The sequence below is a fragment of the Oncorhynchus tshawytscha genome, linkage group LG09 (genome assembly GCF_018296145.1).
Source record: "Oncorhynchus tshawytscha isolate Ot180627B linkage group LG09, Otsh_v2.0, whole genome shotgun sequence".
NCBI lineage: Eukaryota > Metazoa > Chordata > Actinopteri > Salmoniformes > Salmonidae > Oncorhynchus > Oncorhynchus tshawytscha.
The window spans coordinates 55,461,895-55,481,762 of NC_056437.1; the positions used below are offsets into that span (position 1 = coordinate 55,461,895).

Below are 19,868 nucleotides of genomic sequence, written 5' to 3' on the forward strand. Positions count from 1 at the left end.
AACATATCAAGACTGTTTCAAAGACAGATTTTTGCCATCTACATAATGTTACAGAAATCTGAAACTTTATGTCCAAAAATGATGTGGAAAAATGTATCAATTTTGTCTTTGGTCACTTCTAGATTAGACTATTGCAATGCTCTACTTTCCGGCTTCCCAGATAAAGCACTAAATCAAATTCAGTTAGTGCTAAACACGGCTGCTAGAATCTTGACTAGAACCATAACATTTGATCATATTACTCCAGTGCTAGTCTCTCTACGCTGGTTTCCTGCTAAGACTAGGGCTGATTTCAAGGTTTTACTGTTAACCTACAAAGCATTACATGGCATTAGCATTACAAAAAGCATTAGCATTACATCCAATTTGGTCCTGCCGTACATGCTTACAAGTACGCTATGGTCACAAGACGCAGGCCTCCTTATTGTCCCTAGAATTTCTAAGAAAACAGCTGGATGCAGGGCTTTCTCCTATAGAGATACATTTTTATGGAATGGTCTGCCTATCCATGTGAGAGACGCAGACTCGGTCTTGACCTTTAAGTCTTTATTGAAGACTCATCTCTTAGGTCCTATGATAGAGTGTAGTCTGGCCCAGGGATGTGAAGGTGAACGGAAAGGCACTGGAGCGATGAACCATCATTGCTGTCTCTGCCTGGCCGGTTCCCCTCTCTCCACTGGGATTTTCTGCCTCTTACCCTATTACAGGGTCTGAGTCACTGGTGCGTCACTTGAGTGAAAAATGCATTCTGATCATATAACATTTCAAAATGCAATTGTGGGAAGAACACAGCGTTGGAAGCTTAGTCCCCTCATCCCTGTCAAAGAGGCGAGGGTCTCAGCTTTCTGTAGGTATAATTTAAATTTCTCAACTCTCAATATTCAGCTCAATAGCAACTATACAACCAAGATATTTGGTATGGCTTTGAGATATGGAGTTGAGTGAGGGAATAGGCCCATAGGTCTCATAGGTATTAGCCTACAACTGCAACAGTTTTTTTTCACATTATATTTACTGTTTGATGAATACATGGCTACTAGCAGTGGGTATTATATTTAGAGTTAGTGATCTAGTTAATACAGGTCCTTGCCGTTGGTGCACAGCATACCCGGTGGCGAGAGGGGTGAAACAGAAGAGTCATCGTCTGTTCTTTTGAGTTTTGATGCAGAGTCGTTACCCAACAAAGTAATGATAGGGTATATCAGTTATGCTGTACAAGCTTTTGTGCCGAATCCACTACGATGTTTCAGATGCCAAGTTTCTGATCACAAATGCAGCAGTGTGTAGGAGGGAGATTCCAAAATGTGAGTAGTGTGCAGGAGGGCATGGGACAAAGGGATGTGTAGAATCAGTGAAAGAAGTGGTATTTGTGTCAGCTGTAGCAGTGCCCATCTTGGAAGTGTCCGGTGCCAGAGAGGCAGGTTGAGGTTGACAGGGTCAGAGTTGTACAGAAGGTGTCATGTGCTGAGGCAGTGAAGAAAGTAGAGGAAAATGGATGAAGGGTGTGGGATCCTAAAATGCTTATGTGAGTAGTAAGACTTTTCCCAGTACAGAGTGATAGGCCTACAAATGAAATGTGCTTCAGTAAGGTTATCAACTGTACTACAGGAATGGAACATAAATCACAGAAAATAGGTGTCATGGTGGTAGCTGCAAATACTTGGGATTACGAGATTATACTGCAGAAGAGGGGGTGTTGAATGGTAGTGTCCTGTCCTCTCAGGCCGTTGGTCTGATGTAGGATCAGATCGGGTTAAAATAGTAGAATGTGTTTTGAGTGCAGGGTTAGTTGGCAGTGTCATTTTTTGCTTTAATTTGTATTTCAAAGTATAGTGATTTATGCTCCAGTCCAGTTGGTGGCGGTAATGCAACATTATACTGGATTCCACCCGCTGTTAAACCCCACCGAAGCAGAAGAATATTCCTTGCTAGTTGTCTCCATCTGTCGGTATTTTAGTAGTACAACACTCACAGGAAGGCGAAAACCAAGCGTGCTTGGTCACAAACCGGGCCGGGCATCATTGGGAGAAAGGAAGAATTGCTGATTAATCAACGCTGAATGAGTTTTCAGAAATCACCTACTTTATTAATTTATTCCCCATCGTAGCTAGTACGTGTTCCTGTACACCACATAAACGAAGGGTTTTGTGACACAGCGCAATTGTTTAGGTATGAATACGCATCGGATTGACTTTGCTATTCTACAAATAGCCTAGCTAACAACAGTCCATGTATGGCAGGCCCTTGAATTAGCTTGCTAGCTAGCTTGAGTGGCTAGCTGGAGTTGGATGAATGAGAGACACGAATGCTGTGTTTTGTTACTACTGCCTGCTTGTTAGTCATGCCAGACAGTATGTGCGTTTATACAATAATCATTTAATCCGATTTTGTCTGAGTGATTGATTAGTTGCGGATAATTGCAAGCTACCTAGCTAACGTCTAGCCTACTTACTGCATGGAATGGGCTGAATGTTGCAACTACAAAGGTACTGCACTGATTCCTTTCTGCTAGATAACCTAGTTCGCTATTTAGGTTAGGGATGGCCAAATATAGCTAGCTAACACATGGGAGCTTTATTAAACTTCATGTATCACTTATTTTCATTGCAAAGTAAAGGAAGCATTACATTTCCATTAGATTGCTATCCTGTCATGGTGTCTAGATGTAGGTAGGTAGCTAGCTAGCTGATGGATTTCATTCTGCTCTCGTGCAGGTGTCTGAGGTTTGCGCCAGCATGTCTGTGTCTGTGATCATTAAATGGGGTGGACAGGAGTACTCCATCAGTACACTCTCTGAAGAGGACACTGTGCTGGACCTCAAGCAGTCTATCAAGTCCCTGACTGGGGTTCTTCCAGAGAGACAGAAACTCCTAGGATTAAAAGTCAAAGGTAAGACCTAGCTGATGGACTCAAACGTCTCGTCTTTCGCTGTGATAGCCGTCGATAACGGGCTGCTATTTCGCCGTAAGCACGGCAATACCTTATTCATTCTCGACTTGGAAGACACCCGTGTCGCCTAAACTCCCATTGCTAGTTGCAAGTGGAACGTGTGATTTAAAAAAAAAAGAAAATGTCACCATTGTGGACCTCTGCGCCTGTCTGCGTTGTCTTGACAGCTGAGTCATTGTGTGTTAATATTTCTCTCTCTATCCCAGGTAAACCAGCAGAGGATGACATGAAGCTGGGCTCACTGAAGCTCAAACCCAAGACCAAGATCATGATGATGGGCAGCAGGGAGGAGAGTCTGGTGGGTTCCTCTTCCATCCACTCCAGACAGAAGTATACCAGAAGCAATGTCGTCCTATATTTAGCATGTCAAAGACCTCGTAACACTCAATCACTTTGTGTTTTGTTTTTGCGAAGGAAGACGTTTTAGCACCTCCCCCAGAGAATGATGACGTTGTCAATGACTTTGACATTGAAGAAGAGGTGATTGAAGTAGAGAACAGGTATAGTAGGACTTTGCAGAGACAACTCATTTATACTGTAGTTACAGTAATTACAAGTCATTGATTTGGCTCAAACGTTGCTTGACACTATGGTAAGTTTTCTAAGACGTCTCATAGTTGGTTCCATGTCTTATTTTAACTGTGTGCCATGCACTTTGCTCATTTAGAGAGGAGAACTTGGCCAAGATAGCCCGCCGTGTCAAAGACTACAAAGTGGAGGAGATGAACCCACCCAGGGAAGGAAAGAGGCTGCTAGTACTAGATGTGGACTACACATTGTTTGGTGTGTAGGAAGACTTTCTGTTTTTTTCCTGGTTAAATGCACAATTACACAATTTCTAAATGTGATTTTGTTTTTTTTGGATTTTGTTTAAGAATTCTGATTATTATTGAAAGATGTTGCTCTTTTCCTGCTGTTCTTCAAACTTTTGACTGTTTTCCTCTGTGATTTGTTTCATTCCAGATCACAAGTCATGTGCAGAGACAGGTCAAGAGCTCATGAGGCCTTTTCTCCATGAGTTCTTGACCTCTGCGTTCGAAGACTATGACATTGTAATTTGGTGTAAGTACCAAACTCCTTGTTTTTTGATTTTGGAAAAGTAAATGGAAAGTTCAAGTTAACTCGCCCTAATTAGTTTTCTTGTTCTAGCTGCCACGAGTATGAAGTGGATTGATGCTAAAATGAAAGTATGTATTCCCTTCTGAAATGTTGATTTTTGTATCTCTCAGTGAAAGGGAATTTTCCAAAATGTTCAAATTCATGTTCAGCTCCAGCATCACCCCAACATCACCATATGTGAAAATGGCACGTTTCTATGTTTTGTAGTAGAAAAAAATAGAGGAAGATAAATGTTAACATTATTTTTACTACAAAACATAGAAACGTGTAATTTTCACGTGGTGCAGAAAGATGATGAAAATGAAGTAGAACATTTTTGAAAATTCCCTTCAGCTTGTTGACACTTCTTGGCCAGAAGAGGGCAATGTTTCTCCAATAGTTTTCACAGCATGTTTTCACAGCACGACTAATACAAATTGAGGATCAGTGATTTAATAGCCTGTGTTGACCTGTAGTGTAGAGCATCAGATCAGATGTTGCCTTCCTGTTGTGTATGTTTTGCCTTCCTGTTGTGTATGTGACTGTCTCACTGTACCCTCTGGTTTCTCAGGAGCTAGGAGTGACAGACAACCCTAACTATAAGATCACCTTCATGCTGGACAGTGCAGCCATGATCACAGTGCACACACCTAAGAGGGGTGTAGTGGAGGTGAGTCGTCCTACATTGGAGCATGCAACCTCATAAATCCCACTGATTCATGTCCCATTCGCCTGATGTAACTGTGTCTCCAGTTAGTCTGTCATGTTGGGTGTGTTTCAGGTGAAGCCTCTCGGGGTGATATGGGGCAAGTACAGTGAGTTCTACAGCAAGAGGAACACCATCATGTTCGACGACATTGGCAGAAATTTCCTCATGAACCCACAGAACGGACTCAAGGTAAGTTATGGTAAAACGTCCATTAATTTAATAGACCGGTGTTTCTTTTCTTCAACTGCGGTTGTTGGAGACGGACACGTATTGGAGACTGGCATTTATTACCATTCGAAGTATGGAAAGTCCAGCCCACTGCATTATGATTTGCTTTTCTAGCTCTACATGTTGCTAAGAACCAGCTATTGTCATCAATCAGTTCTATAGCCAGTTTAAAATGAGTGTATCTGCTGCATTCATTTAGCTGTGGCGGTGCGCCATGGCAAAATCATTGCTCACTACTTTGAACACCGTTCTAAAGGTTATTTAGCTGTATGCCAGCAGCATACCACCCTGCAATAGTACTGCTGGCTTGCTTCTGAAGCTAAGCTGGGTTGGTCCTGGTCAGTCCCTGGATGGGAAACCAGATGCTGCTGGAAGTGGTGTTGGTAGGAGGCACTCTTTCGGGTCTAAAAAATATCGCAATGCCCCAGGGCAGTGATTGGGGACACTGCCCTGTGTAGGGTGCCGTCTTTCGGATGGGACGTTAAACGGGTGTCCTGATTCTCTGAAGTCATTAAAGATTCCATGGCACTTATCGTAAGAGTAGGGGTGTTAACCCTGGTGTCCTGGCTAAATTCCCAATCTGGCCCTCAAACCATCACGGTCACCTAATAATCCCCAGTTTCCAATTGGCTCATTCATCCTCCTCCTCTCCCCTGTAACTATTCCCCAGGTCGTTGCTGCAAATGAGAACGTGCTCTCAGACAACTTACCTGGTAAAATAACGAATAAATAAATGTGCCACTAGCAGCCAAACATGCCTTTGCACAAAACACAATGCACCCGTTCTCAAGACAACGCCAGTCACTGGTACGGAATACGTATTAGGAACTTCATCATTCCTCCTCAGACCTCACCTAGTCAAGTCTCAGTACTGCACTAGTCAAGTCCCCCCCTCTGAAAGGTCAGACAAAACTGTTAACTTCTAGTATTTCTACATATTTTGCCATGGGGCAGAGAGGGACGTTTTATAGCTAAGCTCATGCTATTCTATATTTCCAGCCATGGGGCTGAGAGAAAATGTTGCAGTTTTAAAGCAAATCTACAGTCATTCTAAACATTTAACATTTTGGCATGGCTTATGTGTTTAATATGCTATCTGAAAGTCACCAGAGCTGACTGTTTCAGTCGTTCTACAATAAAATTACCCCCGGATCCCCCGAGCGGGAAGGTGGAAGGGGGTTCTGCACCCCTCTGTTACAAAAAATGTAAAAAAATACTGAATAATAGGGCTGGGACTTGCCAGGAACCTCATGATACAATATTATCACAATACTTAGGTGCCGATAGAATTAGAGGTCGACCGATTAATCGGAATGGCCGATTAATTAGGGCCGTTTTCATAACAATCGGTAATCTGTATTTTTGGAAACTGATTTGACCAATTTTTTTTATATACCTTTTATTTAACTAGGCAAGTCAGTTAAGAACACATTCTTATTTTCAATGATGGCCTAGGAACGGTGGGTTAACTGCCTTGTTCAGGGGCAGAATGACAGATTTTTACCTTGTCAGCTCAGGGATTCAATCTTGCAACCTTACAGTTAACTAGTCCAACGCTCTAACCACTTGATTACATTGCACTCCATGAGGAGACTGCCTGTTACGCAAATGTCTTAAAATCAATACACAAGTATATATTTTTAAACCTGCATATTTAGTTAATATTGCCTGCTAACATGACTCATTGCGAACTGTGAAGACTATTACTTCCTAACAAAGACAGCCAACTTCGCCAAACGGGGGATGATTTAACAAAAGCTCATTTGTCCCTAACCATAAACATCAATGCCTTTCTTAAAATCAATACACAGAAGTATATATTTTTAAACCTGCATATTTAGCGAAAATAAATCCAGGTTAGCAGGCAATATTAACCAGGTATAATTGTGTCACTTCTCTTGCGTTCATTGCACGCTGAGTCAGTGTATACGCAACGGTTTGGGCCGCCTAATTTGCCAGAATTGTACGGAATTATGACATAACGTTGATGGTTGTGCAATGTAACAGGAATATTTAGACTTATGGATGCCACCTGTTAGATAAAATACGGAACTGTTTTGTATTTCACTGAAAGAATAAACGTCTTGTTTTCGAGATGATAGTTTCCGGATTCGACCATATTAATGACCTAAGGCTCGTATTTCTGTGTGCTATTATGTTATAATTAAGTCTATGATTTGATAGAGCATTCTGACTTCGCGGGGGTAGGCACCAGCAGGCTCGTAAGCATTCATTCAAACAGCACTTTTGTACGTTTGACAGCAGCTCTTCGCCATGCTTCAAGCATGGCTCTGTTTATGACTTCAAGCCTATCAACTCCCGAGATTAGGCTGGTGTAACCGATGTGAAATGGCTAGCTAGTTAGCGGGGTGCGCGCTAATAGCGTTTCAAACGTCACTTGTTCTGAGACTTGGAGTAGTTGTTCCCCTTGCTCTGCATGGGTAACGCTGCTTCGAGTGTGGCTGTTGTTGATGTGTTCCTGGTTCGAGCCCAGGAAGGGGCGAGGAGAGGGACGGAAGCTATACTGTTACACTGGCAATACTAAAGTGCCTATAAAAACATCCAATAGTCAAAGGTATATGAAATACAAATGGTATAGAGAGAAATAGTCCTATAATAACTACGACCTAAAACTTCTTACCTGGGAATATTGAAGACTCATGTTAAAAGGAACCACCAGCTTTCATATGTTCTCATGTTCTGAGCAAGTAACTTAAACGTTAGCCTTTTTACATGGCACATATTGCACTTTTACTTTCTTCTCCAACATTTTGTTTTTGCATTATTTAAACCAAATTGAACATGTTTCATTATTTATTTGAGGCTAAATTGATTTTATTGATGTATTATATAAAGTAAGTGTTCATTCAGTATTGTTGTAATTGTCATTATTACAAATACATTTTTAAGACAATTGTCCGATTAATCAGTATCTGCTTTTTTGGTCCTCCTATTATCGGTATCGGCTTTGAAAAATCATAATCGGTCGACCTCTAGATAGAACATGTGTTGGGATTCTTACGATTCTACAGTGCCTTCATAAAGAATTCAGACCACTTGACTTTTTCCACATTTTGTTATGTTACAGCCTCATTATAAAATGGATTGAATAAAACAAAAAAATCTACACACAATACCCATAATACAATTATATACCTTATTTACATAAGTATTCAGACCCTTTATTATGATATTTGAAATTGAGTGCATCCTGTTTCCATTGATCATCCTTGAGATGTTTCTACAACTTGATTGGAGTCCACCTGTGGTCAATTCAATTGATTGGACAGGATTTGGAAAGGCACACACTTGTCTACGGTCACACAAGTTGAAAGTGCATGTCAGAGCAAAAACCAAGCCATGAGGTCGAAGGAATTGTCCATAGAGCTCAGAGACAGCATTGTGTCGAGGTACAGATCTGGGGAAGGGTACCAAAACATGTCTGCAGCTTTGAAGGTCCCAATGAACACCGTGGTCTCCATCATTCTTAAATGGAAAAAGTTTGGAACTATCAAGACTCTTCCTAAAGTTGGCTGCCCGGCCAAACGGATCAATCGAGGGAGAAGGGCCTTGGTCAGGGACATAACCAAGAACCCGATGGTCACTCTGACAGAGCTCTAGAGTTCCTCTGTAGAGATGGGAGAACCTTCCAGAAAGACAACCATCTCTGCAGCACTCCACAAATCAGGTCTTTATGGTAGAATTGCCAGATGGAAGCCACTCCTCAGTAAAAGGCACATGGCAGCTCGCTTGGAGTTTGCCAAAAGGCAGCAAAAAAACAGATTCTCTAGTTCTCTTGATGAAACCAAGATTGAACTCTTTGGCCTGAATGCCAAGCTTCACATCTGGATGAAACCTGGCACCAGTGAAGCATGGTGGTGGCGGCATCATGCTGTGGGGATGTTTTTCAGCGGCAGGGATTGGCAGACGAGTCGAAGCTAAATGGAATGCTGAATGGAGAAAAGTACAGAGACCCTTGATGAAAACCTCCAGAGCGCTCAGTTCCTCAGACTGGAGCAAAGGTTCACCTTCCAACAGGACAACGACCCCAAACACACAGCCAAGACGATGCAGTCTCTGAATGTCCTTGACTACCCCAGCCAGAGTGCGGACTTGAACCAAACGGACATCTCTGGAGAGACCTGAAAATAGCTGTGCAGCAATGCTCCCCATCCAACCTGACAAAGCTTTATCTATTTTATTTTACCTTTTATTTAACCAGGCAAGTCAGTTAAGAACAAATTCTTATTTTCAATGACGGCCTGGGAACAGTGGGTTAACTACCTGTTCAGGGGCAGAATGACAGATTTATACCTTGTCAGCTCGGGGGTTTGAACTTGCAACCTTCCGGTTACTAGTCCAACGCTCTAACCACTAGGCTACCCTGCCGCCTTAAGAGGATCTGCAGAGAAGAATTGGAGAAACTCCCCAAATACACCTGTGCCAGAATCGCTGCTGTAATCGCTGCTAAAGGTGCTTCAACAAAGTACTGAGTAAAGGGTCTGAATACTTATGTAAATGTAATATTTCAATTTAGAAATTAGCAAATATTTCTGGTGCAGGAACAGTCAACTAGTGCAAAAATAATTTTGCAATATTGTCAAAACGATATATCCCGATATTTCTCATCGATTTTGTAAAAAAAAAAAAAAAAATCTATTACATCACAACTGAATAACACTGTTTTGGCTTTAGAGTGCATTGTAAATGTTACGAAAGGGGTGAACTAATCAGTTCTCCTCGCTGTTTACATAAACAGAATTGCGTTTTGACATGCAGGGCTCAATCATTCGGCACATGGTAGAGATACAAGCATTTCCCTACACCCGAAATAATAACATCTGCTAAACGTGTATGCGACCAATGAAATTGGATTTGATGCTTGGACTGTTCCGGTAGAATTTAAAAAAAAATGCATTGCAAGCGTAATTACACTTCATTGGACTCGGCACTTATTAGAGACTGGCGTTTATTTGCTAAAAATGTGATGGCCGGCCCATTTTATAAGAGACCAGCGTTTGTTTGAGACTCAGTATTACGGTAAGTTACCCAACCAAAGCCTACTTGAGGCTTTTGAGTTGACCGTTATTATGGCGTTAATTCTTATAGAAGCCATTTTCAATGTTTGTTGTTTTTTTCTCCCCCTTTAGATTCGTCCATTCATGAAAGCACACTTAAACCGTGAGAAAGACAAAGAGCTCTTCAAACTGTCTCAGTATCTTAAAGAGATTGCCAAACTGGAGGACTTCTCTTTTCTCAACCACAAGCATTGGGAGAGGTAACGTTACTGAAATATTGTTCTGTAACTAATTCCGTTTCCTGTTTTTTTGCTGCTGCAATACTGACTTTTAAAAATGTTATCTGAGTGAGTCGTTGGTAGATGAAGATAGCTTTGTGACCATTGTCCTGGTGTATGTCTGCAGGTATCTGTCAAAGAAACAGAGCCAGTGAGAGCATTGCTGTGGATATGTGAAGGGATGGTCATTCCTCAACCAGGAACAGTGCTGGACACTGAAGCCCTCACCAAACTACTACTGCCTGTTTCTGACTGGGAGCTGTTTCCCATTGTATGGCTTGTTCTTTGATTTCTGTTCTTCCCCCTCATCTCTGAAATCCTTTGTTACCTTCAGTATAACAGTTCTGTCACCTATCCATAAACCAGGAGAGGCACGGTTAGGACTGTACACATACCGGTACACAGTTTTACATTCAATGGTTTTTGTTAGGTTTCATCCAATCGCTCTTTCAGAGTAGTGACTCTTATCATCTGTAGCTATATGAACATGTTCTATACTGATACCGTTGCATATTCTCTTTCTCTCTCCCTTATGGCACCATACCAAGTAGAGATGGGGAAGCTAGCACAGGAACTGACTTTTACTGAGTGCACCTGACACTGAGGTACAGTTGATCAGACTTAACTAACCAGTGAGGTGGATTAGGCCTCTATTTGGATGATGTCCATATGCTGCTGCTTGTCACCGAGGTCATTTCAGAAGGAGAGGGAGGATGTTGTCCAACAGGCAGTTTAGTTTATGTCATTGTGTACTGACATCAGCTATGCCTGCCTGGAAATAACATCTACAGTGCCTTCAGAAAGTCTTCACACCCTCCACATTTTGTTGTTAGTCTGAATTTTAAATGGATTTACGTAAAGATTTTGTCACTGGCCTACACACATTACCTGATAATGTCAGAGTGGAAATCTTATTTACATTTTAATTTTTTAAAACAAATTAAAAATGAAAATCTGAAATGTCTTGAATTAGTAAGTATTCAACCCCTTTTATGGAAAGCCTAAAGTTCAGGAGTAAAAATGTGCTTAACAAGTTGCATGGACTCACTCTGTGTGCAATAATAGTGTTTAACATTTATTTTTTGAATGACTACCTCATCGCTGTAGCCCACACATACAATTATCTATAAGGTCCCTCAGTCGAGCAGTGAATTTCAAACACAGATTCAACCACAAAGACCAGGGAGGTTTTCCAATGCCTCACAAAGATTGGTAGATGGGTAAAAAAAAAAAGCAGACATTGAATTTCCCTTTGAGCATGGCGAAGTTATTAATTTCACTTTGGATGGTGTATCAATACACCCAGTCACTAAGATACAGGCGTCTTTTATAACTTAGTTGCCAGAGAGGAAGGAAACCGCTCAGGGATTTCACCATGAGGCCAAAGGTGACTTTAAAACAGTTTGAGTTTAATGGCTGTGATAGAACTGATGGATCAACATTGTAGTTATCTACAATACTAACCTAAATGACAGAGTCAAAAGAAAGAAGCCTGTACAGAATAAAAATATTCAAAAACATGCGTCCTGTTTGCAGTAAGGCATTGCAAAAATAAAACTGCACAAAATGTGGCAAAGAAATTAACTCTGTCCTGCATACAAAGTGTTATATTTGGGGCAAATCCAAGCATGGTGGTGGCTTCATCATGTTATGGGTATGCTTGTCATTAGCAATGATTATGGAGTTTTTTTAGGATAAAAAGAAACTGAATAGAGCTAAGCGCAGGCAAAATCCTAGAGGAAACCCTGACTGTCTGCTTTTCAACTGACATATGGAGACAAATTAGGACAATTACCTCAAACACAAGGCCAAATATACACTGGAGTTGCTTACCAAGATGACATTGCATGTTCCTGAGTGGCCTAGTTACAGTTTTGACTTTAAATCTGCTTCAAAATCTATGGCAAGACTTGAAAATGACTGTCAACAACCAACTTGGCAGAGATTGAAGAATTTTAAAAAGAACAATCCAGGTGTGGATGTATTGACTCAACGGGTTGAATACTTATGTAATCACTATATATATATTTGATGTAGAATTTAAAAGAAAAAAAATATATATATATTTTTTCTTCAAATGTTACAATTTGTCTTCCACTTTGACATTACAGAGTATCTTGTGTCGATCATTGACAAAATAAATGACAATGAAATCAATTTTTCATTTTTGTTGTTACAAAATGTGGAAGAAGTCTAAGGGTGTGAATACTTTCTGAAGGCACTGTATCTTTGCGTGTGGCTAAACAGTATTTTTTTATAATTATTATTATTATGCATTTGACTGAATTTTGATTTGAGCTGAACACTTTTGTCATATTCTCAGGCAAATGTTAAGGCCACTGAAGTTAATGAACCAAACTATACTTGCTGTAGAATGATTGAAAATAAGTTGGAAAAAGGCACTTATGTTTTTGAAGCTGGGTGGGAAAATTTGAAAGGCATTGTGTTAGACTAAGCACAAGCACTAGACACTAAACTTCTCAGACTAAACTTCTCAGATTTTGCATGAGGTTTATTTGGAAATAGAATTGTATTGTTTTCAGTTGGATAGTTGGAAGAATGGATATGGTTCTGAACATGGAATCAAACCCATTTGTATCTATTACTAGTATTCTCTTTAAGAGGCAATTGAACAGTCTTTGACAGTATTTAGGTTAATTCAATATTTGCCAACATTTTGCTTTATTGGCTCTAACACTAGAGCATCAATGCTCTCACGTCATCCCGCAAAGTTATGCAATAATCTAAAGATCAACTGCTATCAGAGGATATGAACACGTCAGGGTTTACTCTGTTATTTTCTGTTTTGGATTGTCAAATATTCATTTTACAGACTAACTTCTTTGTTTTCTTGTAAAGGACATGTTTTGCCGCCTTCATGTCAGGTGTCAAAGGTCAATTTAAATAAGCATTTCAGTTGTTAAATTAAGGTACTCTCACAGAGTTTCTAAACCCAGATGCGCAACATCGCGAGCTTCCGGAAAACGCTTGCGAAACAGACTAAGGTGTTTGAGACGTCAATGGGAGAAGTGAAATAATTCTTCCTTAGTAGTACATGTTTTCTCAATCTAAAGGCACCACCTAGATTCGAGCCAATGTCTTAGGTAGTTGAACATGCTATTACTCCAACCTTGTGACAAACTGACACATTTAACATTTTCGTCCTAAACTTTATATCAAAGGAGTGCCTTTGATTTGATGGTCTTTAGACCCGATGACGTGATTCTAAACGAGCTTAGCTAGCCAACGTCGCCATGACATCATCTACGGGTGTGATTGGGGATTTCTGTTGGAGAAGCTGTTTTAGCCTGTACTGACATACTGTACTGTCTTTGGTACTATCATTTACCAAGCTGTGTGTACACTGTCTACATGCATCTTAGGCACTGAATACACACTTGGATAACCGACATTCAGTATGTATGGTAACTCATGTCTGTTGCTGAACACACACTTGGATAACCGACATTCAGTATGTATGGTAACTCATGTCTGTTGCTGAATACACACTTGGATAACCTCATGAAGCAGCACTTGGATCAGTATGTATGGTAACTCATGTCTGTTGCTGAATACACACTTGGATAACCGACATTCAGTATGTATGGTAACTCATGTCTGTTGCTGAATACACACTTGGATAACCGACATTCAGTATGTATGGTAACTCATGTCTGTTGCTGAACACACACTTGGATAACCGACATTCAGTATGTATGGTAACTCATGTCTGTTGCTGAATACACACTTGGATAACCGACATTCAGTATGTATGGTAACTCATGTCTGTTGCTGAATACACACTTGGATAACCGACATTCAGTATGTATGGTAACTCATGTCTGTTGCTGAAGCAGCACTTGTCAAACTATTATTTGTTTAGTTCTCAGCTTGTCATATTTGTTACCTCCAGTTAAGTTTGCTTCACAATCACATGGTTTGTGAAAGATGAGGAAACCATCACATTTGTTGTCCTGTGAGATGTCATTTGCAGACTGTTGTACACTCCCCTATGTATATATTTGGACAGTGAAACTAAAATGTTTCATTTGGCTCTATACTCCAGAATTTTGGATTTAAGATCATGTTTTATATGATGCGACAGTCCGTAATGTCACCTTTTTTATTTTATGGTATTTTTAGACATCTGTTTTACTTTTTAGAAATGAAAGCACTTTATGTATCTAGCCCTCTACCCCGCCCCCGCCCCCCCCCCCGCCCACCCATTTGAAGGTGTCGTAAGTAAGGACAAATTCACTTGTGTAGTATTTGGTCCCATATTCCTAGCACGCGATGACTACATCAAGCTTGTGACTCTACAAACCTGTTGGATGCTTTTGGTTGTTTTGGTTATGTTTCAATTATGTTGTGCACAATAGAAATGAAACAAATTCATCCAAAACGTCTGTACAGTCAAGCTTGATGTAGTCATGGCACGCTAGGAATGTACACCAAATACTATACCTTTTTGACAATTTAATACACAAATTGAATTTGTCCAAATACTTCAAATTGGGGGACTAGATGCATAAAGTGCATTCATTCCTAAATGGTAAAACAGAAAACACCTTCAAATAAAAGGTGACATTCTGTACTGTCACCTCATGTAAAACATTTGATCTGAAATACAAAATGCTTCAGTATAGTGCCAAATTAGAAGTTTTAAGTTTCACTGTCCAAGTACGTAGGGGGAGGTGTCGGACAGCGTGAACATGTTTTTAACAAGCGGACACCGTATTCCTGTTGTGAACATATCCCGACTGTAAATAAAAGATGACACTTTTTAGAAAATAAACTTTTGTAGTCAGATTTTTACACCCAGTCGTCTCGTCAGTTTTTAATTAGTGTACCCATTGTAAACACTCTCCTGTTCCAAGTTTCTTAAAGTCATCTAAATATGATTTGCTTTGTTGATTCCGATGCAAACAAATGAACATGAGCGTGAATCAGTGTGCAGTAGCTTTTTATTTTTGCGTCTATTTAATCATTTAAGCAAACATCTTCGTGCTACAGCAATGAAAACCGTCTTGGAAAAGAGATGAGTAACATAAATAATGGTGTAATTACATTTCAGAATTTTTACAAATAAATAAAAATCCCAACAAACATGTTATACTAGCTACATTTCATAACTTGTCTTCAGTATAATGTCAAATATTTGTTTCTGTACAATGACCAGCCTATTCCATATTTGGATGTTTTGGTTGAAGCTGAGTGATGGTATGTTGTCGGTCCTCATCTGGATTTCCTTACCTTTTTACAATAAAGAGACAGAAATTTGACATTTTTCTACAAATGACAATTGAGTTAAAAAATATATGTAAGTATTGGAATGTTTTTGATTAATGGGTGATAAGGAGCCATCAAACCTGTCAGTGTTTTTTAGGTTTATTCTTCACCCTGTTGTACAAAGACACGCCAGTCACAAATCTTTCCTCTTTGCACAGTTTAGTGCTGTTGAATTTTTTTTACACTCTTAACTACAAATGAAGTTGTGTATTAGAGGGCAGGACACAGTGAAAAAGTCTAGACTCACTCATAACGTGTCCACTGGCTCCATTGGGAGTCAACCAGGTCATCCTTTGCCCCGAGGCAGAAACAATATTTTTTGTAGCTGCAACGAACAGTGAATTCTGTTGCATTTATGTTGGTTTCACTTATAAACACCTATCAAAGAGGAGAGATGTTACCATCACCTTATATTTACATCATTTAGCAGATGCTCTTATCCAGAGCGACTTAGAGGAGAAATTAAAGTTAAGTGCCTTTCTCAAGGGAACATCGCACATTTCACCTAGTCAGCGACCTTTCAGTTACTGGCTCAACGCTCTTAACCGCTAGGCTACCTGCCGCCCTACCTTAGACAGACCGGCCATGTATCACAGACTAGAGTGTAAATCAGGACATTGGGGATTCCAAGGATAAAATCATTGTACAAAATAAAAAGGTGCTTATACCTTTTCCTTAGAGTCACAGCTTGCCTCGTGTTGGACCACTTTGACTCGGAATGTGAGGGGGAAGTAAGGGCAGGGGCGGCTCCATGTCGCTGGGTACCCCCACTGAAATGTGTTCCCCTCCACCTTGGTGATGTCGATCTTGTCTGGTTTCACTGAGGAGGGAGACCAGACAGAATCAATATTTCTGAAGGGTTAAATTGGATGAAGTGGGGGGCCGTGTAAATCCTACGATGTACTGAGCAACATACAGCAAGGATGAAATGAGATGTACTGTATATTAACTAATACCTGTATGATGTGACGTTGCTGTTTCCAGTGAATGAGTGTGGAGCATTTGAATCCTGGCCTTACTGTACCTATTTCTCGGATGTAGAAGGGTGTGATGGTGTAGTCCTCTAGGAGGTAGTTAGTCCTGAAGTATACAGTGAGTTTGATGCGGGACAACTCCTCAGCAAAGGGGCAACTATCCCGGTCCTGACAGGTCAGGCCTTCACCATCACTGTCTTCGGAGCAAGAGATGGTGCTAGATGAGGACCACAAATCTCCTGGTTAGCCTTGGAGCCCTCTTTCTGAGAGAAGCCTCAGGTCCAAACATAACAACAAATCATAAGCTCTTCACAGGGAGTCAATGAAGAGAGCATCTGTGCTGCGTTTCAACTTCATGCGACAAGATCAAACGATGTCAACACAAGTACATGAAAGCCGACTATTGTTTCTATTTACTATCCACTGCGTGTGTTTGAAGACTTACCGTCCTACTTGGACAAAAACAACAGCTGCTGACATCCGATATTCGGTCTTCTTCCAAGAGCAATGAAATATTCCACTATAATTTTTCGCCAAACATCTGATGTACTCTGTGTAAAAAGGTTAACCCAATGAAAAAAATGATTATCTGATTCTATCTTTCTCTCTCTCTCTCACACACACACACACACACACACACACACACACACACACACACACACACACACACACACACACACACACACACACACACACACACACACACACACACACACACCATCTGTGTCATGTGACTTCTCCAGGACGCGTCTCGTTCTGTTGGGTGATGGTATGTCCTGCACCAACACCAGAGTGTGGTTGAGGTAGTCTCCAGCAGCGTTGTGGCAGCTGTAGTTCCCTCCCATCATCTCCACCACTTCCACATTTATCTGGTTGCCTTTGTTTTCTAGACGCTCCTTGCCATTCCTCCAGATCACCTCTGTGTCCTGGTAGTCCCCACATCGCAGAGGGACCTGCGTCTCAGTGAAGACCTTTCGATCCACCTTGATGACAAGTACTGGGAACCACATGACCACCACTGTTTTAGAATAGCCTCCATGTTAAAACACCTTTTATACAAACGTTTGCATTGCTTTGGTGTCTCGGAAATATGAATATTATGACAGCAGAAGTTATATAATCAGAAGTAGATAGTGTATCTGTAAAGAGAAGTAGACATAGGTAGAGATAAACAGTCACCATTTGGCATGAGAGTCACAATGGTCTCATGTTGGCTGCTCGATGCCATATGTAGGATGAGATACAGGACGTTGAGTAGTAACACATTCATCTGGCAGAAAGAAAATCAAGAGCACTTTCAAGTTCATGTCTATTGATATCTATTGGATCCAAATGCTAAGGACGTTCTCCTGAACCAGACAAAAGTCAGTATACTCCAATCAATAAGCTATACTGTAGTAGTATGTGCATATCTTACCTTGATAATGAGATATAAGCAGAGTGTGAGCCTGGCTGGAGTGTCGTGCTGTCATGTGGACCCAGCCAGTATTTATATATCAGTGGAACAAGGAGTAAAGACAGACACGCTCAAAATAAAAAAGGTCCAGCCTGTCAGGTTAGAGGAACTGACCTATTGGTATTTATTTAAATGGGATTTGAGAATGTGTAGTCAGTTGAAAGGTCCAATGGAGCTGTTTGTATCTCTATATCAAATCACTTCTGGGCAATAATTAAGCACCTTACTGTGATTGATTTCAATTAAAATGGTCAAAAATAAATAAAAATAGAAGAGCTTTTTCTCAAGCAAATCATTTTTAAAGGACTGTCTGGGAGCAGGGGCGTCATGCACCCGCAAAATCTGAGGGGGCACAAAATGCATGAGGATGGCTGGAGGGTGGTCCGTAGGGGGTAGGCCCCTCCGTTCGGAAGTTTGAGAATTTTGCATTTCTCAAACACCTGAAACAACTTTTTCCTGCAATCTAGAGCCATAATCATTATGCTTAATTCCATGTAAAAAAAAACATGTTTATTTTTCTGCATATCTAAGCATACCTCTTGAGTTGTCTGTCCTCCTGACTGGTGGTTATTTTTTAATGAAACTAAATATGCTTCTCTGTGTCTTATTTAGTAATCTCTTGCTTTTCTAAAGTCTACCAATCTTGCCAGCAGGCATGCCAGCTAAGATAGTTAGACAAGCTATCCACTCAAATTTTCACATTTTACAAACTCATATTGTGGAAATCTATATAAAACACAGTAAAATCATGTTTTTGACTGCACTGGGCCTTTAATTAAGAACTCGACGACTGAATGGATGAGGGCTCTATTTTTGCAACTTCTGTGGTATGGTGACTGACGTCACTACCTGAGAGGGACGTAGCAGTGATGCAATCCATTCATCTGCCATGAGAGCGAATGACCAGGCATCTCAAGATCCCATACTGGTTTCTCTTTTTTGCAGGGGCATGACTTTGTTCTAACTTTGTGTGGGCTCCATCCTGGCTGTGCTATCATATGACAAGTCAGGTTTGCACCCAGACTTTAGACGACATTTGTGTGAAGTGACGTGAGGACAGGAATCCTGGACGTGCAGTAGGAGGCTGAGACTAAAGATGACACAGCGATGAAGGGGAACTGGAAATAGTTGGGCTGAGGTGGGAATCACGTAACACTGCCTACCTAGTATCTAACCACGCTCGAGATGTGTCATCAAGGAACTGGAACAGGGAACTGTGTCTGAGGTTCAAGCATAGCGCCTCAAGTTCATTGTGATGTAAAACATATGAAAGTTTCTGAGGGTTCCAGAGGGTTCCTGAATGTGTACCTAATAGCTATGTACTGAATAAAAAAAGAAACATCCTCTCACTGTCAACTGCATTTATTTTCAGCAAACTTAACATATGTAAATATTTGTATGAACATAACAAGATTCAACAACTGAGACATAAACTGAACAACAGAAATGCAATAATGTGTCCCTGAACAAAGGGGGGTCCAAATCAAAAGTAACAGTCAGTAGCTGGTGTGGCCACCAGCTGCATTATGTACTGCAGTGCATCTCCTCATGGACAGCACCAGATTTGACAGTTCTTGCTGTGAGATGTTACCCCACTCTTCCATCAAGGCACCTGCAAGTTCCCGGACATTTCTGGGGGGAATGACCCTAGCCCTCACCCTCTGTTCCAACAGGTCCCAGACATGCTCAATGGGATTGAGATCTGGACTCTTCGCTGGCCGTGGCAGAACACTGACAGTCCTGTCTTGCAGGAAATCATGCACAGAACGAGCAGTATGGCTGGTGGCATTGTCATGCTGGAGGGTCATGTCAGGATGAGCCTGCAGGAAGGGTATCACATGAGGGAGGAGGATATCTTCCCTGTAATGC

General features: G+C 40.9%; 2 protein-coding genes across 3 annotated transcripts; one reads left to right on the forward strand and one right to left on the reverse strand.

Moving 5' to 3' along the window:
• The first annotated feature begins 1,973 nt into the window (after window positions 1-1,973).
• Window positions 1,974-10,473, forward strand: LOC112259390 (ubiquitin-like domain-containing CTD phosphatase 1). 2 transcript variants are annotated; one of them, XM_024434094.1, is made up of 11 exons: window positions 1,974-2,169; window positions 2,715-2,889; window positions 3,156-3,247; window positions 3,364-3,449; window positions 3,617-3,732; window positions 3,913-4,011; window positions 4,099-4,136; window positions 4,619-4,717; window positions 4,829-4,945; window positions 10,135-10,262; window positions 10,408-10,473. In XM_024434094.1, exons 2-11 carry the CDS (start codon window positions 2,736-2,738, stop codon window positions 10,433-10,435), a joined length of 957 nt encoding a protein of 318 aa, XP_024289862.1. In that variant the 5' UTR covers window positions 1,974-2,169; window positions 2,715-2,735; the 3' UTR covers window positions 10,436-10,473. The 2 variants fall into 2 exon arrangements, with proteins under 2 accessions (XP_024289862.1, XP_024289863.1); XM_024434095.2 differs by lacking the exon at window positions 1,974-2,169 and adding an exon at window positions 2,229-2,486.
• Window positions 10,474-15,226: 4,753 nt separating this feature from the next.
• Window positions 15,227-18,100, reverse strand: il12bb (interleukin 12B, b). The gene is made up of 9 exons (XM_024432577.2): window positions 17,961-18,100; window positions 17,723-17,813; window positions 17,262-17,540; window positions 16,989-17,094; window positions 16,594-16,760; window positions 16,238-16,389; window positions 15,817-15,947; window positions 15,650-15,680; window positions 15,227-15,533 (listed from the first exon to the last, which is right to left on the reverse strand). Exons 2-8 carry the CDS (start codon window positions 17,811-17,813, stop codon window positions 15,653-15,655), a joined length of 954 nt encoding a protein of 317 aa, XP_024288345.1. The 5' UTR covers window positions 17,961-18,100; the 3' UTR covers window positions 15,227-15,533; window positions 15,650-15,652.
• Window positions 18,101-19,868: the final 1,768 nt, after the last annotated feature.

Excerpts from the sequence above, each read along its gene's own strand:
- il12bb (XM_024432577.2), bottom strand. The coding sequence starts at position 17,813 with ATGAATGTGTTACTACTCAACGTCCTGTATCTCATCCTACATATGGCA. Across the intron at positions 16,761-16,988 it reads GTTTTTGTCCAAGTAGGACG|CACCATCTCTTGCTCCGAAG; the intron begins GTAAGTCTTCAA and ends GTCCTCATCTAG. Across the intron at positions 15,681-15,816 it reads AGCCAGTGGACACGTTATGA|GGTGAAGAATAAACCTAAAA; the intron begins GTGAGTCTAGAC and ends TTTGTACAACAG.
- LOC112259390 (XM_024434094.1), top strand. The coding sequence starts at position 2,736 with ATGTCTGTGTCTGTGATCATTAAATGGGGTGGACAGGAGTACTCCATC. Across the intron at positions 4,137-4,618 it reads GGATTGATGCTAAAATGAAA|GAGCTAGGAGTGACAGACAA; the intron begins GTATGTATTCCC and ends CTGGTTTCTCAG. Across the intron at positions 4,718-4,828 it reads CTAAGAGGGGTGTAGTGGAG|GTGAAGCCTCTCGGGGTGAT; the intron begins GTGAGTCGTCCT and ends GGTGTGTTTCAG.